Raw genomic sequence first — 19,001 nt, 5'->3', positions numbered from 1 at the left:
AACTTAATACTACAGCTGTGCAGTTTTTACAGCCATGTGCAACCCGAATTTAACCAAACAAGGATGATGACCTGTATGTAATTTCCAGTCACCATGCAACTAAAGTTTTCTTAATTGACCACAAGGAGGTGACAGACTACCATTAATGATACTCACACAACTTGACTACACTTTCCTGGTAAATAACTGGTTCAATAACAATATTGAAGCCTGGGTACTTGTAATGGTGTAATGGAGTTTATACTGAGGATGGAGTTTTAACTGCATTTTTAATTTTTTCTCTGCATTTTCTGAATATATTTACAGCCTAATATATTTTCTAAAGATTGGAATAGGAGGAGAAAAACAACTTGGATAGATAAAAGCACCATAGTTTGATTATAGTCAATATATTATTTATTCATGAACTGAGTTAGACACACAGTGTATTAACTGGCATAAAATGGTGTATAAATGGAGATTTTTTTTTTTGTTTGGGTCATGTTTGTTTATATTAGTATTTAAATAAAGCTGTGTGTCTCTATTTATTTAAATTCCATTGCTGGGTATCTCCTGGGACACAATATGTCGGCTGTTGTAACTTTTTATGAGACCAGTATGTTATGTTTTTAAGATGCTGGTGGGTATATTGAAGATTTTTAATTCATTTTTGATTAATGTGTCTGCATAATCCCGTGAGGGATGGGCCATGTAAATGACCAGACACAAAGTAAAATGATTAATTTACTCATTCATGAAGTGTTACAGTACATTAAAGTGTTAGTACATAAAACAAAATGCATCACCAATTTGTTTTGTTTAATGAGTTCTTATGGAGCTGAAATTACATGAACACATCACAAGAGGCATACAGCATCTACAGAGGTAGTTAGAAGCTTAATAACTTCAGACCCAATCATAAGCAGAAAGGAATAATTATTAGACTGAAGGATTTGGACGAATAGAGGATGAATTATCTACATGAAATATGAGGATTTATTTCAGCTGTGGCTGTTATAGCTTTATTGTTTTTGAAATGTATTTCTGCACTGTGGGGTGGCTTAAATGCATAGAAATGCACTTCTGTTAGGTCCATCCTTCTCCTCTCTGTGTTGTCTGGGTCACATCCTCATTATGTGCAGTTTCCTCATACGCCACATGATGGTAAACGCCAGTAAAAAGCGTCCTAGTTTACTCCACGAGCATCATTCCCTGATGAGGATAGTGTATTTTCACAATGATACAGGAAATTGGATGTTTCTACCTTCACAATAAGAGCTTAAAATGTATAATTGGAAGAAGACATCAATTGTTTGTGTACATTGCGGCAGCCATGTTATCTCCAATGTGCATGTATATATTGATATTGATATATGGCAATGAAAAGGTGAAGCAAAAATATTGGTAGTACTGTGGTGCTTTACAACATACTGGGTTGTGACTTGATAAAGCACTTAAATTAATATAATATAATAATATGGAAAGTAATATAACCAAGCCGTATTAATGGGATAGAGGCATTGAAAACAACAGAAATTAACAGATAATTAGCTCACGTAAAATGTCATTAATAATGCTTCACCTTATCCACATAAGCTCTGGCCTGACAAGCTCCTCTGAGAGTCTCTTATTTTTGTTCAGGGCCAAAGCAATCACTCGTTAATAACCATAATAATCGAATAATTGTTTAAGTAACTCATCAAGGGCACATTCAAAATATTCTTATCAAATTTAAAAAAAAAAAGGATCAGTTCTGCACGATCAAAAAAAAAAAAAATTACTTTGAAAAGCTTGACCGGATGTCCCCCTCCTAATTGTGTCCGTCTTGACACCGGTGCTGAGTGGACCGCTGAGCCCAATCTCTAACGGAGAATAGGAGTATCGCCCCGGCGGACTGTTGCGGCAGCCTTCTGGCTCTGATAATTTTCATTTTCTGGATTTATACATCACAGATAAATTCCGGGATGCCTTCAAATCAAAATGTCCAAGGTAATGAATAAAACAATAGCGGACTGCCTTGTGTATTTTTTGTCTATCGCTAGCTAAAGCTTTGAATCTGTACAATAGAGCATCAAGCAGGCCGACCGGCTACCGTCCAAGCTAAGCCTGTGTCGATATTAACTAGCTAGCTATTAAAATAACTTGATTTTTCTTTTGCAGGAGGGAAAGCCTTTGGACTGTTAAAGGAGCAGCAAAGGCAAAAACTGGAAGAAATAAACAAGGTACGCATGTTCTCTTTATTTGCTTCCAGCGTCTCTAACGGCACCTCGGGGAATTTGAATTTAATTAGCTAGCGTCCGTACACTTGACTTGGCATTGGCCTTGTTTTTGGACTCCACATTAATGGTTCAAGGCAGTCAGATTAAAGTGCCTCAGTAGTGCTGTGAATAATGAATTTCTCCAATGCCACACACGTTTATTGTAGCTGACCATCGCTATGCTGCTGTTGATGCATTTTATTGATTTTCCCCTGCAGTCTCGTGGCACTACTTGTTGAATGGCTCCATGCTGTCACACATCTCTGTGTTGAGGGGTTACGAGTGTTTCCCTCTGACGTGATCAAATCGACTCGTTGGTTACCAGCAAAAAGAAAAAGCATTTTTAAGCGTGTTTTTGTGGCCATCCCATATTACCTGTGGCTGCTGGACTGTGTGTCTCGCCCGGGAAACAGGTGTCTGAATGAGCTCTTTGTCTAACATTAGGCCTCGTTTCGTTAGACAACTGTAGTAGTTCCCACAGATTAACTAGATGTCTGTTTAATCTCTGTTTCCCTCCTTTACTTTGGCTGGCCGCCTGTCATCAGCTGCTGCCTGTGGCCACATGAAAACCAGGTCGCGGCAAGAGGGCAGCCGGGAGCGCCTGAGACATTTCTGTGCAAACACTCCCCGCTCCCTCATGGAGATGTATCTAGTGTTTTGATATCCTTCATTAGTCATCAGAGAAAGGGGAAGAGAAATGACCTCATACTCCTAAGCGGCTGGGTCTAAGAATAACAGTTTCACTGTGATTAAATCCAGGGGTTTCATACACACTGTCTTCCATTTCATTATATTATATCAACATGGAGACACTTGCACCAGTGGAATCCTGTAGGGATGAAACTTCAGATCCTAGCACTGTTATACATCTGGGGGGGGGGGGGGTTATTCAGCAATGAATATAACATCTGATAAATACCTCAGAGCTGATACAATTGGCCACTGATTAGTCGATTGACAGATAATTAATCAGCAAAAATGCTGGTTTCAGCTTTTTTAATGAGAATATGTCACTGTTTGTACATTTTCTATAATGTTAAACTCAATATCTCTGGGTTTTCTACTGTTAGTGCAAGACGTCTGCTTGGGCTCTGAGTGGCTGTGGGCGACACAGTTCACTATTTTGTGGACCAAACAATGAATCGATTAACTGAGAAAATAATTGGTTGATAATTTAATAATGAAACAATTAAAGCTGGCCAATATTTTGGTCACTGCAGACGCATCGTGTCAGCATACGTGTCAGCCAATAAGTGACAAGAAATTCAAGTACTAAAATGCAAAAGATTTGTTTTGAAACAGTGTCAACAAAGAGCAGTAACAAGTCTATTTTTCACCTGTAAAATGTCCTGACTATTTTTGGTTGCAGTTGTGTTTTAGGGAACCTTATTGAAAATGTGTTGTATGGGTTGTAGACCTGTGACCTCAAAAAGACCTCAAAAATCCTGTGTCTGTCGGGCCACAATTACAACTACAGCTGCACTGATAAGTAGATCTGTGGAAAATGAATCAGCAACTGTTATGATAATCGATTAATCATTATAAACATTTTTCAAGCAAAAAAAGCAGAATATTCTTTATTGTCAGTTTCTTAAATGTGAAGATTTTGCCTTTTTATGTGTTCAATATGATTAAACTGAATCATCTTTGGATTTGGACTGATGAAACAAGACATCTGAAGATGTCGCTGTGAACAATGAAAATGAATCATATTTTGACACTTTACAGACAAAACAATGGATTCAGATTAATCAGTAATGAAGCCCTGAAATACATGGAGTGTGACTTTTCAGCTAGGGGGGATACAGTGTACTCTGTTTGACCTCGGTATTGTGAAACATTCTCTGTAGATACTGCCAGCGATTTCTTGCCTTGTAATACTGGCACTGCACTTGTTCAAATATACTTGCATACTTGTCAGAGACACTGTGACTGTGAGAGTACATTCCTGTGTGTGGAGGCTGCAGGAGTGATTCAGCACAGCTGAGTCAGGTGTCCCTGATAAACATCCAGTTGTGGTGTTTATCCTTTTCAACCTTAATTACAGGCTTGACAGGCACAGGGAGGTCACCGCAGAGAACAAGCTCACTCTCTGTCTATCCTGCGCTCTCTTCTTTCCGTGCAGATTGAAGCTGACTCCCACATGGCAGATTGCGTCATTATAATTTCATTAGAAAAGCTCCCTCCAGGCTCTTTTCCTTTACACCCTTGTGAGGTGCTCCACTTAACGAACACAGTGATAAGTAATGACAATCCAGGGGGGAAGAACATCTTAAGATTGTGAATCATCACTTTCAAGTTGAAGGTTTTTTGACACATTTGACAGAACACAATCAGCTTAAGGTGCTCAATGCTCTAATTTGTTTGAGGGCTTCTTCTCCTCTTTGATTGTGTATTATATAACATTGCCGGAATTTCTTAGGAGATGGGCTCAGGAATGATTAAAGGGGTTTCAGTTTCATTTAAAGCCTGTAAAACTTGTTTCACCTCCAGTTTGTTCACCACCCCTCTCCCTCCCCTTCTCAGGAATACCTGGAAGACCAGAAATACAGGGATGAAGAAGACCTGGCCGAAAAATTGGAAAGTCTGAAAAGTAAGCAAATCCACTCCTCCCCTCAGCTCCGTTAGTATCTGCTTTTATGTTGTTGTCTTTGTGAGGGTGTGACCCTTTTTTCCGGGCTTTTGTCTTACTCTCAGTGTTTGTTTATTTGTTGGTAGTCTTAGCACACACACGCATATAAGTCTTCAGCATTTTGTTTTTCTCTGTGGGAAAGACAGACTGCTGTGAATTGTAAGAGGTTTGCAAGGCCAAGTCCTCGGTGGCCTTGGAGGAATGTGCTGGGGCGTTCCTCTGCTTGTTGTTACAATATTCAGAACTTTGCTGTGTAAACTCATTCCTCCTGGGAACAGAAGAAACACTCCTGCTGGAGCTAATTACGAGAATAAAATTACATGATTTACCAAAAATCTCCTCCCAACCTCCTCAGATATTACACATGTATGCTTTGGGTGCATGTAGACTGTTTTGTTTCCTTTTTCTATTGATGTGAGGTTTTTCTTTTATTTTTTTATTACCTGCAGTTTTCCAGCCAGAATAAAATAAGGCTGTTTATTCTAATAGCAGACGCAAGTCTTGAAATGATAAATATGCTCCACTGTCCTACTTACCATCTATGCTTGCTGGAGGAAATGGAGCAGTAATGTATAAACAGAAAGGCGACCCAACACCCAGGTCCTGGGAGGATTGCAGTATCTAAACACTTCGTTCAACCACCAATCAAATCACATCACTGCGGCTCATGACCAGAAAACTCTTCAACATGTCCTCCTTTAAAGTTTGCATGAAGCCTGCAGCAAGTTTTGACTAATTTGATTCTTCTAATAATACATTTCTTTGTTTTATTAGATATTACAAGACTGATGCTTGTCTTTTGAAAAAGGTCATTTAAAGAGTAATTTCATTTAACTTTGCAAACTTTCACAGTTGTTGTGGGACTTATTACAACAAAACCACAGTGTGTTATTACCCAATTACCCAACCTTACCTGAAATAAGAAGAGCCTCCAGTAACAGAGGAAATTAAGACATTTTTATGAGAGGAGCATAAAAGCTAAATATCCTAAATTGGATTTCTTTTGTCATGTCACTATACTCAGTTACCAGTTTATTAGGTTCAACTTGCTAAAATGAATACTATCTAATTCAACAGTCAGTAAAATCTACCTTTTATGAAGGTTTTAACATTTAGTTGTTTTTTTTAAACTGTTTTAAAGAGGTGTTGATTCAACTTTATGGACATTTTAGAGGATGTAGTTTGCAGTGCTGTTAAACTGTGGTGCTTTAAACTGAATGGTGTTACTCTACCCTTATTGCAGTGGACTAAATATTAAAAACACTTGTCAATACAATTCAGTATAATTCAACAGCACAATAACTGTAGCTGCGAAAATGATGACGAAGTGTATAGTGCCTGTTTTTAAATGAGCTACAAGAGCCACATGTGAACGGTTTCTCCTCATAATTACTTTCTGGACCATATAATGTGAATGTGGCAGAAGTTTCAGAGAAAAGAGCAGGGATGCTACATCTCACAGCGAATGAATGAGGCTGTTGTTCAAATAATCGACAGTAACTGCATTGATTACACAACATGATGTGTCAGGATGTGTCTAATTCAGCTCAGCGGGTGATTTGTTGATCGATCATATCGTACGTTCAGTTTGCAGTAATTAATTATAGGAGCAAGTCACGTCAGGGAGAAAAGAAGGTTTTTACAGGTTGGTAAAAGTAGAGACAAACAGCTCAGGCAGTCACAAAAAGGTGCTTATGTGGCTGTTACCACCATCGGTGCTGCTGACAACCTGCAGTAGCCAGTTTCCTTAGCAAAACCATTGAGAAAAGAAAAATGAGACCATTTCAGTTCCATCATGTGCTGCTTCCTTTGTGTTGTTTGTATTTCGGCCCGGGGCAGGTGTAGCCAGCCAGCTCTGCAGCTCACTTTGTCTGTCTCATGTCTCAGAAAGACAATTCTTAAACATTTGCAGATAATACTGAGTATGAGTTTGCATTTGGTTAATGTGTTTGATGGCTCAGTAATAACTTCACAGGACTACACAACTTCTTTTTTTTTTTTTTTTATCAATTTTCATCTGAAGACAGATGGGAGAGAGAACGGAAATCAGGTTGTTTTTAGAAGTGAACAGAAGCCTGCAGTGAAGCTTTTATCTGCCCTCAGGGCCAGTGTTCTCTACAATGACAGGGAAATTCCTTGCTTATCTCCGGCCAAAGTGGCAGATGAAGTAATCACCCACTTCAACTATTTTATCAGTAAGTTTCTTTTTATACAATGGAAAAGCCCCTTCAGATGATACTGCAGCTGCCAGAATGGTTGGTGGACAAACTCAACTGTCAGACAAGTCAAATCAAAATGAAATCACTGTCCTCCTTATGACCGCTAAAGAGAAGTAAAAAAAAAAAAAAAATCATAATGGAGAAAATGGTCGGCGGTTCATAAGTTGATGGCACTGTCAGTTGATGAAGGAATGTAGGTCAGGAGGAAACGCCTAAGACTTCAGTTTTGTTCAGTTGAGGCATTTTCTGTGGCTGCAGATGATCAACAGGCTGCACTATGACAAGTGGCCCACTCAAGAACTTGTGTGTGTGTGTGTGTGTGTGTGTGTGTGTGTGTGGAGGCCCACTCCTCAGAGTTTACGAACAGGGTTAGCATTGTCCTGTCCCACTCCCCATGGGTTCACACAGTTAACACAGTTCCCTCTCTCTCTCTCTCTCTCTCTCTCTCTCTCCTTCCCAATACACACACAGAGCTTCCATTGTGGGACAGAAATAGCAAGTGTAATCTGACTAAAGTGGTCTTCTAGAGAAAAGAGAGTGGTGAAATTTGGGGAGATGCGGCAAAAATGTCTGCTTTTGGTATTTGGTAGCAGCAGCCACTTAAGCAGAGTGTAAATTATGGGCTTTTGTAAGGGAAAGAAAGTAGAGTGGTTAATATTTACTGTTTAAATGTAAATCTGCCTGTGATTTTAAAACTACAAGATCAGACAAAATGCTATAGGAAATCTTTTGGACTCTTCCCACTTGTACAAATGAGATCTAAAAGGAAAATAACAATAGGGGTTCAATAGTTGAACATGAAATCAAATGTACTTATTAAAATGAAAGCTTTTCAGCTCACTTGTTAAATGTATGTATTTAGTTTTAGCTTTGAACAGTTTGAAGTAAAGCTATAAATAACATATCTGCCATCAAAACAATAATTGATACCACTCCAACATCTGTCCAGCTATGATTTTTTTTTTTTTTTTTCCCCAACGTTTGGACAGAGCCCGGCTAGCTGTTTCCCCATGCTTTAGATCTTAATGCTAAGCTAACGGTCTCCTGGATCCATCTTTGTATTTAGTGGCTAAATACATTTCTCTGCAAGAAAGCAAATGTGTGTATTTCCTAAAATGTGGAACTATCTCTTAATGCTAAATGACTCTGCATGTTTTGGAAATGTATACACAAAAGTGCTGAGTGATGTGCACAAGAGGTACAAGACAAATACAAATAAAGCTGGAAGTATTAAATTACTTGCAGGACAGAGTTAAGGACTAGTGTAAAACTTTCTAATTGCTCTTCAATCTTTTAACAAATTACTTGCGTCCATTTGACTGTCATTAAAGTGTGTTTTAAGACTAGAAGAATCTGAGAGAATTTGAGTGAGTGACTCTGAGGGAAAACTCTGTATCTGAACTTCACAATGTTCAACCCAAGCTTCTTTGTTTTCCTTCCTGACTGCTGTGTTTGAACTTTAAGTCCTCTTTTAACTTCCTGACCCACTCTTAATCTGTCTCGCATGTCTGCCCCACTCAGCTGCCCTTTGCCTGCTTTCCACTAACAGACAGGCAAAACACACACACACACACACACACACACACATATATACACACACACACATATATACACACACACACATATACACAAACACACCTGTCATTATCATCTGCTTGTGTCTTTCCTCTTGCCAGCCCAGCTGTCAGCAGATTGTAAGACAGTGAGATCAACGGACAACGTGTGTTTTAACTGTTTTATCGACTTGTATGAGGTCAGCTGGGGTCACAGAACTAGCTGTGGTGTTTGTGTGAGAGAGGAGAGTGAATTACCACTGTTAGTAATCATCTCTCTTGTGTATTTGTTTTGCAGATAAATATTCTGAGTTTGACCTGAATGACCAAGGAGAGATTGGTGAGTAACAACCAGCACTAAAACACCAACTGCACACCAGATAACAACTGTCAGCTGACCCCATGTGCTGTGTTGACATGAGGGAGCAGTAATTAATACTGTGTTTGCATTGTCTGGGCAGACTGAGCACAGGGTTTGAACAGGCTCATGTGTCGTGTTTGTGTCCTGTATGTAAAGTGAGACCATACAGTGCACCAGTGTGAAAGGCCTTTAGTTTTTGAGCAGATGTTAGACGAACTGTAGTGAAGGAGTCAGACAGGAGATAAGGCTTCTGTCTGCAGGTCCTAAAAGAAGCTGATAAATGTACAGTTTAATTTCTTTCTCTTTTCTTCAGTCTAGCAGCATGGCTGTAGGGATGGCAGTGTTGGTTGTTAGAACAGTTTATTAAGGAAATGCATTAAATTTGGTGCAGATATCCACGGTGCCCAGAGGATGAATTCTGAAATATCTCAACATTTATTGGATGGGTTGCCATGGAATATGGTACAAACACTTTTGATCCCCACAGGATGAATTGTAATAACTTTGGTTATCCCTTAACTTTTCATCAGATAAAACTTTTTAATCTGACAATTCCTTGTTTTATGATCAAAAACCATCAAAACTAATGACAGTCCCATCAGCCTCAACTGTACTCTGTCTTTAGTGCTAATTAGAAAATGTTTGCATGCTAACATGGATGCTAACATGTGAACATGGTAAACATTATACCTGCTAAACACGAGCATATTAGCATTGTCACTTTGAGCATGTTAGTGTGCTGATGTCAAAGCAACACAGTGCCTAAGTACAGCCTCATAGAGCTCCTATTGTGACTGGAAACTCTGTCTTGTTTTGCTAGTTATTTTTAATTTTTAATTATAAAGCTCTTTTGAACCATACGACAAACTCCCATCAGTTGTTATGGATGGTTCTTCAGCGACTTTGTGTTACACTTCCATAATGTGGGGGAAAAAAAACACAGGTCAAAATAAAGCAGCAGAAGCTGAGATATCCTGATTTTATAAGTCAGGCTCTGAATGCACCTAAGCCTACATTTCCCATAATGCAACTCAGAAGCATCTTTCATTCATCCTTGTACTTTGTCTCAGACATGATGGGTCTGAAGCGCATGATGGAGAAGCTGGGTGTGCCCAAGACCCACTTGGAGTTGAAAAAAATGATTGTCGAGGTGACGGGCGGCAGCAGCAACACTATCAACTACAGGGACTTTGTCAAGATGATGCTGGGCAAGCGTTCAGCTGTGCTCAAACTGTAAGTAAACCTCTGTGCATGTACAAGCCTTTTTTTTTTTTTACATACAGTATATGTGGACTTAGTTTGTCTGTGACCCATCTGCTGGTTCATTGTGTGTGTGCACGTGTCTGGGAGAGAGGATATGAATCGTGTGCTGCGTCAGCCAATTGCCTCCTCCATCAGCAGGGGGTATGGGGATGACTGGGGATGACCAGTGATGACGTCACAACCCACATGCTACATTAGCTGTTAATCGTCATGGCAACAAAACCCATCTATGTAGCCTATCCATAGTCAACCCATCCTTATCCTTAGCTGGGATCATGTGCTTAGGTAACTGATTATAGGCTGATTAACCAATGACAGTCACATAGGGCTGACAAAAACACCAAAACTCATCAAGTTCTGTCAATAAAGTTCATCCTATGGTTTTTTTCTGTCAAATGTATTTATGTAATGTGTAATTTTTTCAATGCCCCCTGGTGGATAAGATGACATATTTAAGGCTGTTTTCAAAAGGCTTGGTGTAGCCAGTGTAAGCCTTTTAAAGCAGTCTTGCTGTGGGTCAGACTGCAGGAGCCAGGAGTGTATTGGCTGCTGCATGTCAGCTCTGCTGGATTAAGCTGGCTAGACCATTCAGCAGATAAATCTCATAATCCCAAAAACACCAAGCAGAGAGAAAATTCATAACTCTTCCTCCTTTGCCCTCAACCATTTCTCGAAAGTGTATCCCATAATCCCGCAGGCGCTATTTATAAATGTCTCATTCCCTCCCTGCCTCACTCATCCACTCGGTTGCATTTTATCAAGACCGTTTCCGTCCTCCAGAGCAAGCTGATGTTTTTAATTATTTCCATCAGGAGAACGGTACGTCAGTGATCACATTTTTTAGTTTAAACAAACGCTAAAATCTTGATAAGGCTAATTTTACTACACAAATGTTTCATCAGTATCTTGATGAATGATTTAGTGAAAGTTCCACTGTGCAGAAAGCTACAAATTTAGGAAATAAAAAACAGGAACAGAGTAATTTTTTGGGCTAAATTTTATGACAGTGAGCTTCTACTGGTTGCTCACAGTTTGTAGTATATTTAATATAAAACCATTGGTCACAGTGTGTAACTTAATCTACCGACAAGCACCCACCTACCTACCTACTGCCCCCTACTTTCTGATTACTGCAGAGGTCTACAACACGTCTGTTGTGTGCTCTGCTGTTTTTGTCTCAAGAGACGGAAGGGGGAGGGCGAGAGGGTACAAAACAGCTTTAGAATAGAGCGTTTGGCAAGACAACAATTGATTTAGTTGCAATTACAGGAAAATGATTGAGGTCAGGCTCCACAATTAAACTCGGGTGTGTGAAAGCTCTTTGAATAAAATTACTATTAGTGCAATACACAAGTGCAAAAGTACGCACAGTCACTCTACTTTGTTTACCAAAGATGTGAATCTAACACACCGTCCTTGAAGATCTTATGTTTTATTTTAGAGGTTGGGTAACAAGGAGCAACAGCTGTGATTGATCTCGACTAGAAGACTGTCGCTGTTTTTAGGCTTTACCCAAAACAGAATTCTACTTTGTGCCATGAAACTCAACAAAACATGATTATGTGTGAAATGACATTACCACAGGGGACCCCTGTAGTGTGTGCGTGTTAGCGCATGTGTTTATTTTTGTCAAACTTTCACACAATAACAAGATCAAGTCAGGCAATCACTTCATCTATTAAGCTCTTCTGTCTACATACAGCAGATTAACCTCATTTGGCAATATGCTAAAATCCTAACTCGTGTTTCAGTATCACTTTTAATTTATCCCAGATCACAAGAATTTAATCAACATATTTCTAGCTATTTATTTCTTTACAAAACCAGGACATTTAACTTTTTATTGGATCAGTCTTTGAATGGGGAGTATTGGATTGATGACTGTCAGCGGTGGCCTGACCAACTTCACCCAGCTCTTGGAGCGGAGCAGGTATCAGTAGTGTGAAGAGAGTGGTTGCCAGAGAGATGTGCCAGAGTTTGAGTTGCTGAGTGCCGGTTTCGTCGTCAGGATCATTGCTCCTTATGGGCTTAGTGGGGCTTTGCAGAGTTTTCCAAAAAAGGAAATTAAAGACAGGCATTCGCTCTGAATAGCTCCTGTCAGATCCTTCACTCTACTGTGTACAGACTAAACCACTATTCCCCTCAGACCCTTTGTGGTTTTCCTTCATTCCTTTCCTTTCACTTACTGCTCAGCTAGTTCATACCCAGACTGTAACTGTGTCTGTCTGTATCCTCCAGAAGCTGGTTATCCCTCCTCATTCACACATCCTGCTTTTATTGTTTATACTTCTCTTATGTTACACCAGTCCAGCGCTCCGTCTTCTTAATTGATGTTTATGTTTTGGTTTCCTTATGCCTCTGTCCTATGTTCTGGAGCTATCACACCAAATCTATATTTCTATCTCTGTTTCTATTGTTGCCTGTTTGAATTATTCCAAGTCAAACTATCAGTTGATTAATTGATTAGTTGGTTGACCGAAAATTAAACATTTTGATGATAAAATATTATAATATATATAATATATTAGATTTAAAGAAAATCAAACATGACTTGCTTTTTGAGCTGTTGGACAAACACAATAGGATATTTGAAGACATCAACTTGGGCTTTTGGAAATTGCGAGCTCTTTTTCTGGTGTTTTACAGACCAAACAATTGATCTTGAGAAAATAACTGTTGGATAAATTGGGAATGAATTTAAATGTCAGTTGCAGCCCTGCTTTCAATTAAGCACAAACAATCACATACAACAGCCGATGCATATCAGCTGTTGCATTTTTACACTCTTCAAAGTGTCATTGATTTCCTGATCTGTATCAAGAATGTATTTTTTTTTTTTTTTTTGATGTATATTCATTTTAAAAAAGCATAAATGTCACAATTACCTATATGGGTGTGACAGAAAATCCAACACTAGTCTATACTGTGCATTGTATATTTTTAAAAACTGCCAATGTATTTGACATTGTTTTGTTTTTTTGATGTTTCCTGATTCCTTTCTCCACAGAGTCTTGCTCTTTGAAGACAAAGCCAACGGCTCTCCCTGCAAGCCAGACGGACCCCCTCCAAAGCGGGACATTGCTAGTCTGCCTTAAGTGTAGATGTCAGCCTCTGGACTGCTAGTGGAGCAGAGGGACCATCACTGGTCGCCTGGAATTGAACCCTTTTCATAACATGTGGAGTGTTGTATTAGTGTGGGACCAGTGATTGAGGATGTTATTTTGTGAATATACGGTGTGTGCAAGGTGTCATTTGTTATTTGGAAGACTGAGACCACAACTCACTAAATGATGTTTGACTGTGAATATTATTATTATTCATCCTTTCTCCTTAATTAAGATGTAGCATTGATAGTTGTAATCTGCTCAATGAATTAAATTTTGTAGTAAGTGTTTCATGGTTATATTTTAAGGGAAGACTCGAAATATTCCAGAGGTTGATTTTTTTTTTTTTTTTTTCGCTCCTTTTTTCTTTGTTTCATTTTTGGGACACATTCGTTTTTAACAATGTGACAGTAGGATGCTTTTGGAGAAGCACAAGGAAAAGAAGCAGTTCTTCCACCACATTTTTGCACTGTCCTCAGTGGTCTTGCATGGATTCCTGCCAGGCTAATCTTGGTCTGCGTTTCTCTTTAGATCAGGTGCCAGAGATTACAAGCCCAGCCCATTTCCTCTGGGTCAAAGTCATCGGCCCTTGGAGCCGAAATACTGATCTGGAATCAGTAACTAGGTTAACATGGCAACCGCATGATCTGAAAAAAAAAAAACAAAGAAAAACAAAACAAAAAAACATTTTTGTAGATGCGTGTTAAATATTTACTCACACTAGTTGAGAGAAGAATAAGAGATCATGTTGACCATGAGACTTTCAGTTTCAGTACGTGGCTTGAGGAGCAGCAAAACTTGACTCGCTTTTAGATCTGTAAGGTTAAGCACATGTTAGATTTGGAAGGAGTGTGATTTACAAGCACACAAGCAGAACAAATGTACATAATATACTACACACAGTACAATCATATTCTTTCCAAGTGCCTCAACATGCAGATACTGTAGAGCTTCATCACACAGATTGAAAAAGAGGGAGTGCATACAGGTGTTCAGTTCAAGCAGTCTTCTTAGCTTACTAATTCCAGATAACCATGAAATAATGTTCTTTGGTATTTGGTAAGACCGTTTTAATGATGTTTGTTGAATTATATTGATATGGTGTTTATTACTGGTTTCCACAACATTCTGAGTGAGTGAAGTACACGTGTGATGGATTTTTGTGTAGTTTCTATGTTGTTTTCCCTTTTCTTATCATTTTTTTTAATGTCACTGCATCGTTTAACCTGTCTATTGGGTGATTGAACTCTTTGGGTTATCCTATATTTGTCTTGCAATTCATATATGTGTCATTAATTTCTCCCCCGTCTTTTTTTTTTCATTAGCCAGCCACCTCTCTCACGGCTAAACTGGGTTCATTGTCCTGTGAATTCTGTAATTTGTGCCTCAGTGTTTGTCTCTCCAGTTTAAATTTTTTTCCTATAACTCACACTATTTACTGTGAATTTGCTACTTGTAGTAGTTTAACACACACACAACATGTTTTAAACTATTTTGCTTTCACTCTAACAATTTTAGTGTTGTTAAGATGCACATTGTTTGCAGACACCAAAGGAATTAAAATTCTTACACTGGCCTGTTAAGTTTTGGATGGTTTATTGCAGTAATGGCGGGGGGGGGGGGGGGCTCTCTGTTAAACTGAAACTTGTGTTTGGATGAAAAATGACAGGTAGTAAACACATTTTCCATTATAATGTTTATAGCAGGGGATGGCGTACTGCATTTAGAGAGAGATTAGATGCACTAATGGTATTTACTGTAGCCTCTTGTCTTATACATTGAAAGGTGAGATTGGCTATCTTTCTAGATAGGGAGGTTTTTGATAAAGACCCGATTGCAGCACACTTGCCTTTCAGTGCTGATAAATGTGAGGGTAAAACCTTTGCATGATCAGTTTTGCAGTTAACACTCACCTTCCAGCTATTTCACATATAAAGATAAACAGTGTGATAATCTTTGGCTGTAACTACTAGATGAGGGTTTTCATCCCATATTTGTCTTGTCATTAAATTTTCATGTTGTGTAATGTATGTGCAGCTATAATGCATACTCTTGAGCAATAAAATTTTCTGGTGCAAAAGTAAATAGCTGCTAGTGCAAACAGTCCCTTAAATGGGCTCGATTGTGTCTTATTTTTCTAATTGTGAAGGCCATTTGTGTTGAATGTCATTGGGAGAGCAGTTGCCTCGGTGTGGAATAGTTTAGAGGATAATAAGCAATACTTTAACAAGCATGCTAACATGCAGATCCAGCAGGATTATAATAAGCACCTTTGTAATTAAAATGATAATCACTGTCCCATGTAATAAACTGCCAGGAGCTTATGTAGGCACAGAGAGAGAACAGAGTTGCACAGTCAGTGCTTGGATCCTCATGGAAGATAAAATTAAACATACAGCTAATGATGACACTGACAGGGTCCATGTTAGGTGCAGTTTCATCTACTGTCTTTTCTGTCTTTTGCACCTTTTTTTTGTATTTCATCTAGTAGTGTATCAGCCTGTTTGAAAGAGTGTCTCGTTACATTATCTGGTGTTGTGCTGCCACACACAGGCTTCTCTCAGTAATGTTCCTAACTTCATCTCACAGTCTTCCATCTCACTTTTCTTCTGTCAGTGTTTCAGCTCAGCCTTTACAGTTCGTTCTCCTCGCTGACTGACTGACTTGTTGTGACTCATGTTGATTAATCATTGGTTATTGCTGGGTCAAGACCCATCATTCAAAAGTTGTATCATTCTGCACTTATTATAATTAACTGTCAGAGGCTGACATGGAAATGATGAATGTAACACTGCAGTGCATCTTCCTCCTTATCTCTGCTCTTGCATAGACACTTCCATCTACTGGACAGTCAAAGTCAAGACATGAGTGAGATGTTTGACTGGTAAGAAGAAAATGATGATGGGAAGTGAAGCGCTACCTTGAATGGATTAATGAAAAATAAGGAAGCACATTTTTGGTGGAAAATATGACACCATCTTCTGCAGGCTGATGATATAAAAGCTAAAGTGCTAAAATCTAGCTTGGGCTGAGGGGCTTCTTTAAGATCACCTTCAGCAATTAAATACAATTACAAATGTGAGTGCAATGTAATAATAATATATGCCTTTTGAAGTAGGACATATTTATTCTGTTAGAGTGGTATAAAAATATAAAAGCATGTCACAGTCAAATTTACCATCTGCCTTATTTTTAAAGGGGCATTCCACTAATGTTACACCTGAACCTCAGGATACTCATCTACTTCTCAGCCTGAGAAAACATATTACATTTTCTGGTGGGACAGTTCTTGAATCATGTCATCTCGATGATGTCGGTTATCTCGCCATTTTGATCTTGGACTTCAGAGACCAAAATATTTTAACAGAAAGCCTCCATCAAAAACTGAAAGTAAGATTTTGAGAGAAGCAGGCATTTAGAAGGAAGGGAAGATAGTAGTATAAAAGACATTATTGAGTTGCATTCAACCCATTGGTGATTTAGTTATTCCATCCCATTTAACCTTTGGCCTACTTTCTATAGTCAATGTAAAAAAAACTGTAACAGGAAATGAAGTAGTGCCTGTGCAGTTGCTTTGTACCCAGTAATCTCGGACTCACTGTCACTGAGTAGTTATTCTCATCCTAAGCAACTCATTCTGTTAGTTACTGAACAGCTAACAAGAACAGCCAACCAGAAGCACACTTGACAGATGAATTTCACCTGTAAGATGCACAAGCAACCACAAGATGTCACCACTGAGATGACTTTGGTTGGTGACATCTAAGAGCTGGGCTGTTAAAATGTGTGCAGCTAACAAGAAGACAAAGACATTTACAGCCATCACCCCTCAAATTTCCATATGATAAATAAGAATAGAACCAGAATTAAACATTACTTGCTTATATTTACTGTGCTCTGAAATGAGGAGACTATGTATAAAACTTTTAATTTAATCACTATCCTTTTAACCTCAACCTGCATGCAGGGAGCAGAGAGCAGCAGCACACACACAAGCAACCAGACACACACAAACTTACACCAAGTGTCACTGACAAGGAGTTTTGGGGCTAACTGTTAATTCCTGCAGGACGTCTAAAGGGAGTCATGGTAACTGTTGACCAGGCCATTCTTTCTTTTAATAATCGCTCACTGACTGAGTGAGACGTGTATTTGTTCAGCCTGTACATTGAGTTATCCTTTGGATTTGCAAAAAGTTGTTAAAGATATCCTTTGAGGTACATTAGGTTGTGCTTTGGGGTATGATTTAGGGTTGTTTGAAGGTGCTAAGTACCATTCATCACAATGTATTCACAGGTTTGGTCATCCATTAGTGTCACGGAGCAGCTCCTCACGTCCTGACCACTTCATTGTTATTCACAAAGTGTCTATGAGGATTCCAAGGCTCTTACATCATGAGATACAGTAAGAGTGGCTCTGTTCAGAGTCAAGAATGATCACTTAGACTACAGAGGAAGGTACAGCGAGGTTCACAGCTCACATGTAGAGCAACATCTGCAAACTAACACAAGGAGCAGGACTGTGGGCTGTTCACATCCATCTTACATGTCAGAGGCGAGATATTCATTTGAGAAATTAGATGGAAGACTGACAAATAGCTGCATTTATAAAAATTTCCTGCAGATTACAAATTAAATGCCACCATAGTAATCTACTGTATACAATCAGCTACATGTTCTATCATAAATAGTTTATAGCATTCAGTCTTTCTTTCCATGTTGTAACTTTAACAACCAGAATTTTCTTAAAATCCTGTTCCCATGAAAACTAAAGTGGTACAAAATCTGTCTCTGGAGGTAGATGAGTGTCCTTACAGCTCTACATTCCTAACAAATGTTCTCTCTCCTTTGCTTTCCCTTCCCGTGAATGGTTTCCCAACAACTGATATATAAGAGCCTAAACCTGCGTTTGATATTTTATGGTTCAGCAGTCATGTTTCAACAGAGTTCATCAGCTTCATTCTTGATACAGAGCTACAATTCTGCTCTCAATCCACCTGCATACTATGTTTGACTCTGTTGACATTACCTATCTATGTAAAGATTTATTCTTTGTGATTTTGAATGATTAGTAAGTTACTGAAACTCATCTAACTCATTCATTTAGTTTTGTGAGCTAACGTCAAAGCAAATCTCAGGATTGATGACGTTAAAAGCAAGAAATTAGATTAGCGAGACAGGAGACAGAACAATGTCTCTTGCTTTGGCTGGATATCTGACACTAATGTTACACAGCTAATTGAGCGTATAATGTAATGCATTACACAAAATCTAGGAAATGAGTAATGTGTCTAGGATAAAGGTCGCCTACTGAAGTGTCATCATTTGGCTGGCTGTGTATCCGATAACTGTGTATTCAGCTATGCAAATAAACAATGTGCTTCTCCTTTGGGCCTCATTCAGACACATATTGACAGCACTTTCACTATCAATCTGATTTACCCCAACAAGGTCTTCTCTGTCTGGTTTGGTCTGGTTTGCTCTGCTTTTTAGTTGTGGAAAACACATGCAAGCTCATTTTGAGAACAAATGCACATTCACAGTACATGTAAGATCAGGTTTGGGCAAGTGGTGATTTTACGGTTTTTACAGTGATCTGGGAACTTTTTTCAGTGATGCTTTAGTAAAGTTAC

The 19,001-nt window shown here is 38.8% G+C and overlaps 1 protein-coding gene across 1 annotated transcript; it reads left to right on the top strand.

Annotated features, from left to right (window-relative positions):
• Nucleotides 1-1,817: 1,817 nt before the first annotated feature.
• On the top strand, nucleotides 1,818-15,454 carry aif1l (allograft inflammatory factor 1 like). Its single transcript, XM_022766460.1, has 6 exons — nucleotides 1,818-1,968; nucleotides 2,140-2,201; nucleotides 4,764-4,830; nucleotides 8,940-8,981; nucleotides 10,073-10,235; nucleotides 13,273-15,454. The coding sequence occupies exons 1-6, from the start codon at nucleotides 1,944-1,946 to the stop codon at nucleotides 13,358-13,360; spliced, it is 447 nt and encodes a 148-aa protein (XP_022622181.1). The 5' UTR covers nucleotides 1,818-1,943; the 3' UTR covers nucleotides 13,361-15,454.
• The last annotated feature ends 3,547 nt before the right edge of the window (nucleotides 15,455-19,001 follow it).

Source organism: Seriola dumerili, unplaced genomic scaffold (genome assembly GCF_002260705.1).
Source record: "Seriola dumerili isolate Sdu_G_001 unplaced genomic scaffold, Sdu_1.0 BDQW01000853.1, whole genome shotgun sequence".
NCBI lineage: Eukaryota > Metazoa > Chordata > Actinopteri > Carangiformes > Carangidae > Seriola > Seriola dumerili.
This window is presented reverse-complemented; position numbering and strand designations above follow the sequence as displayed.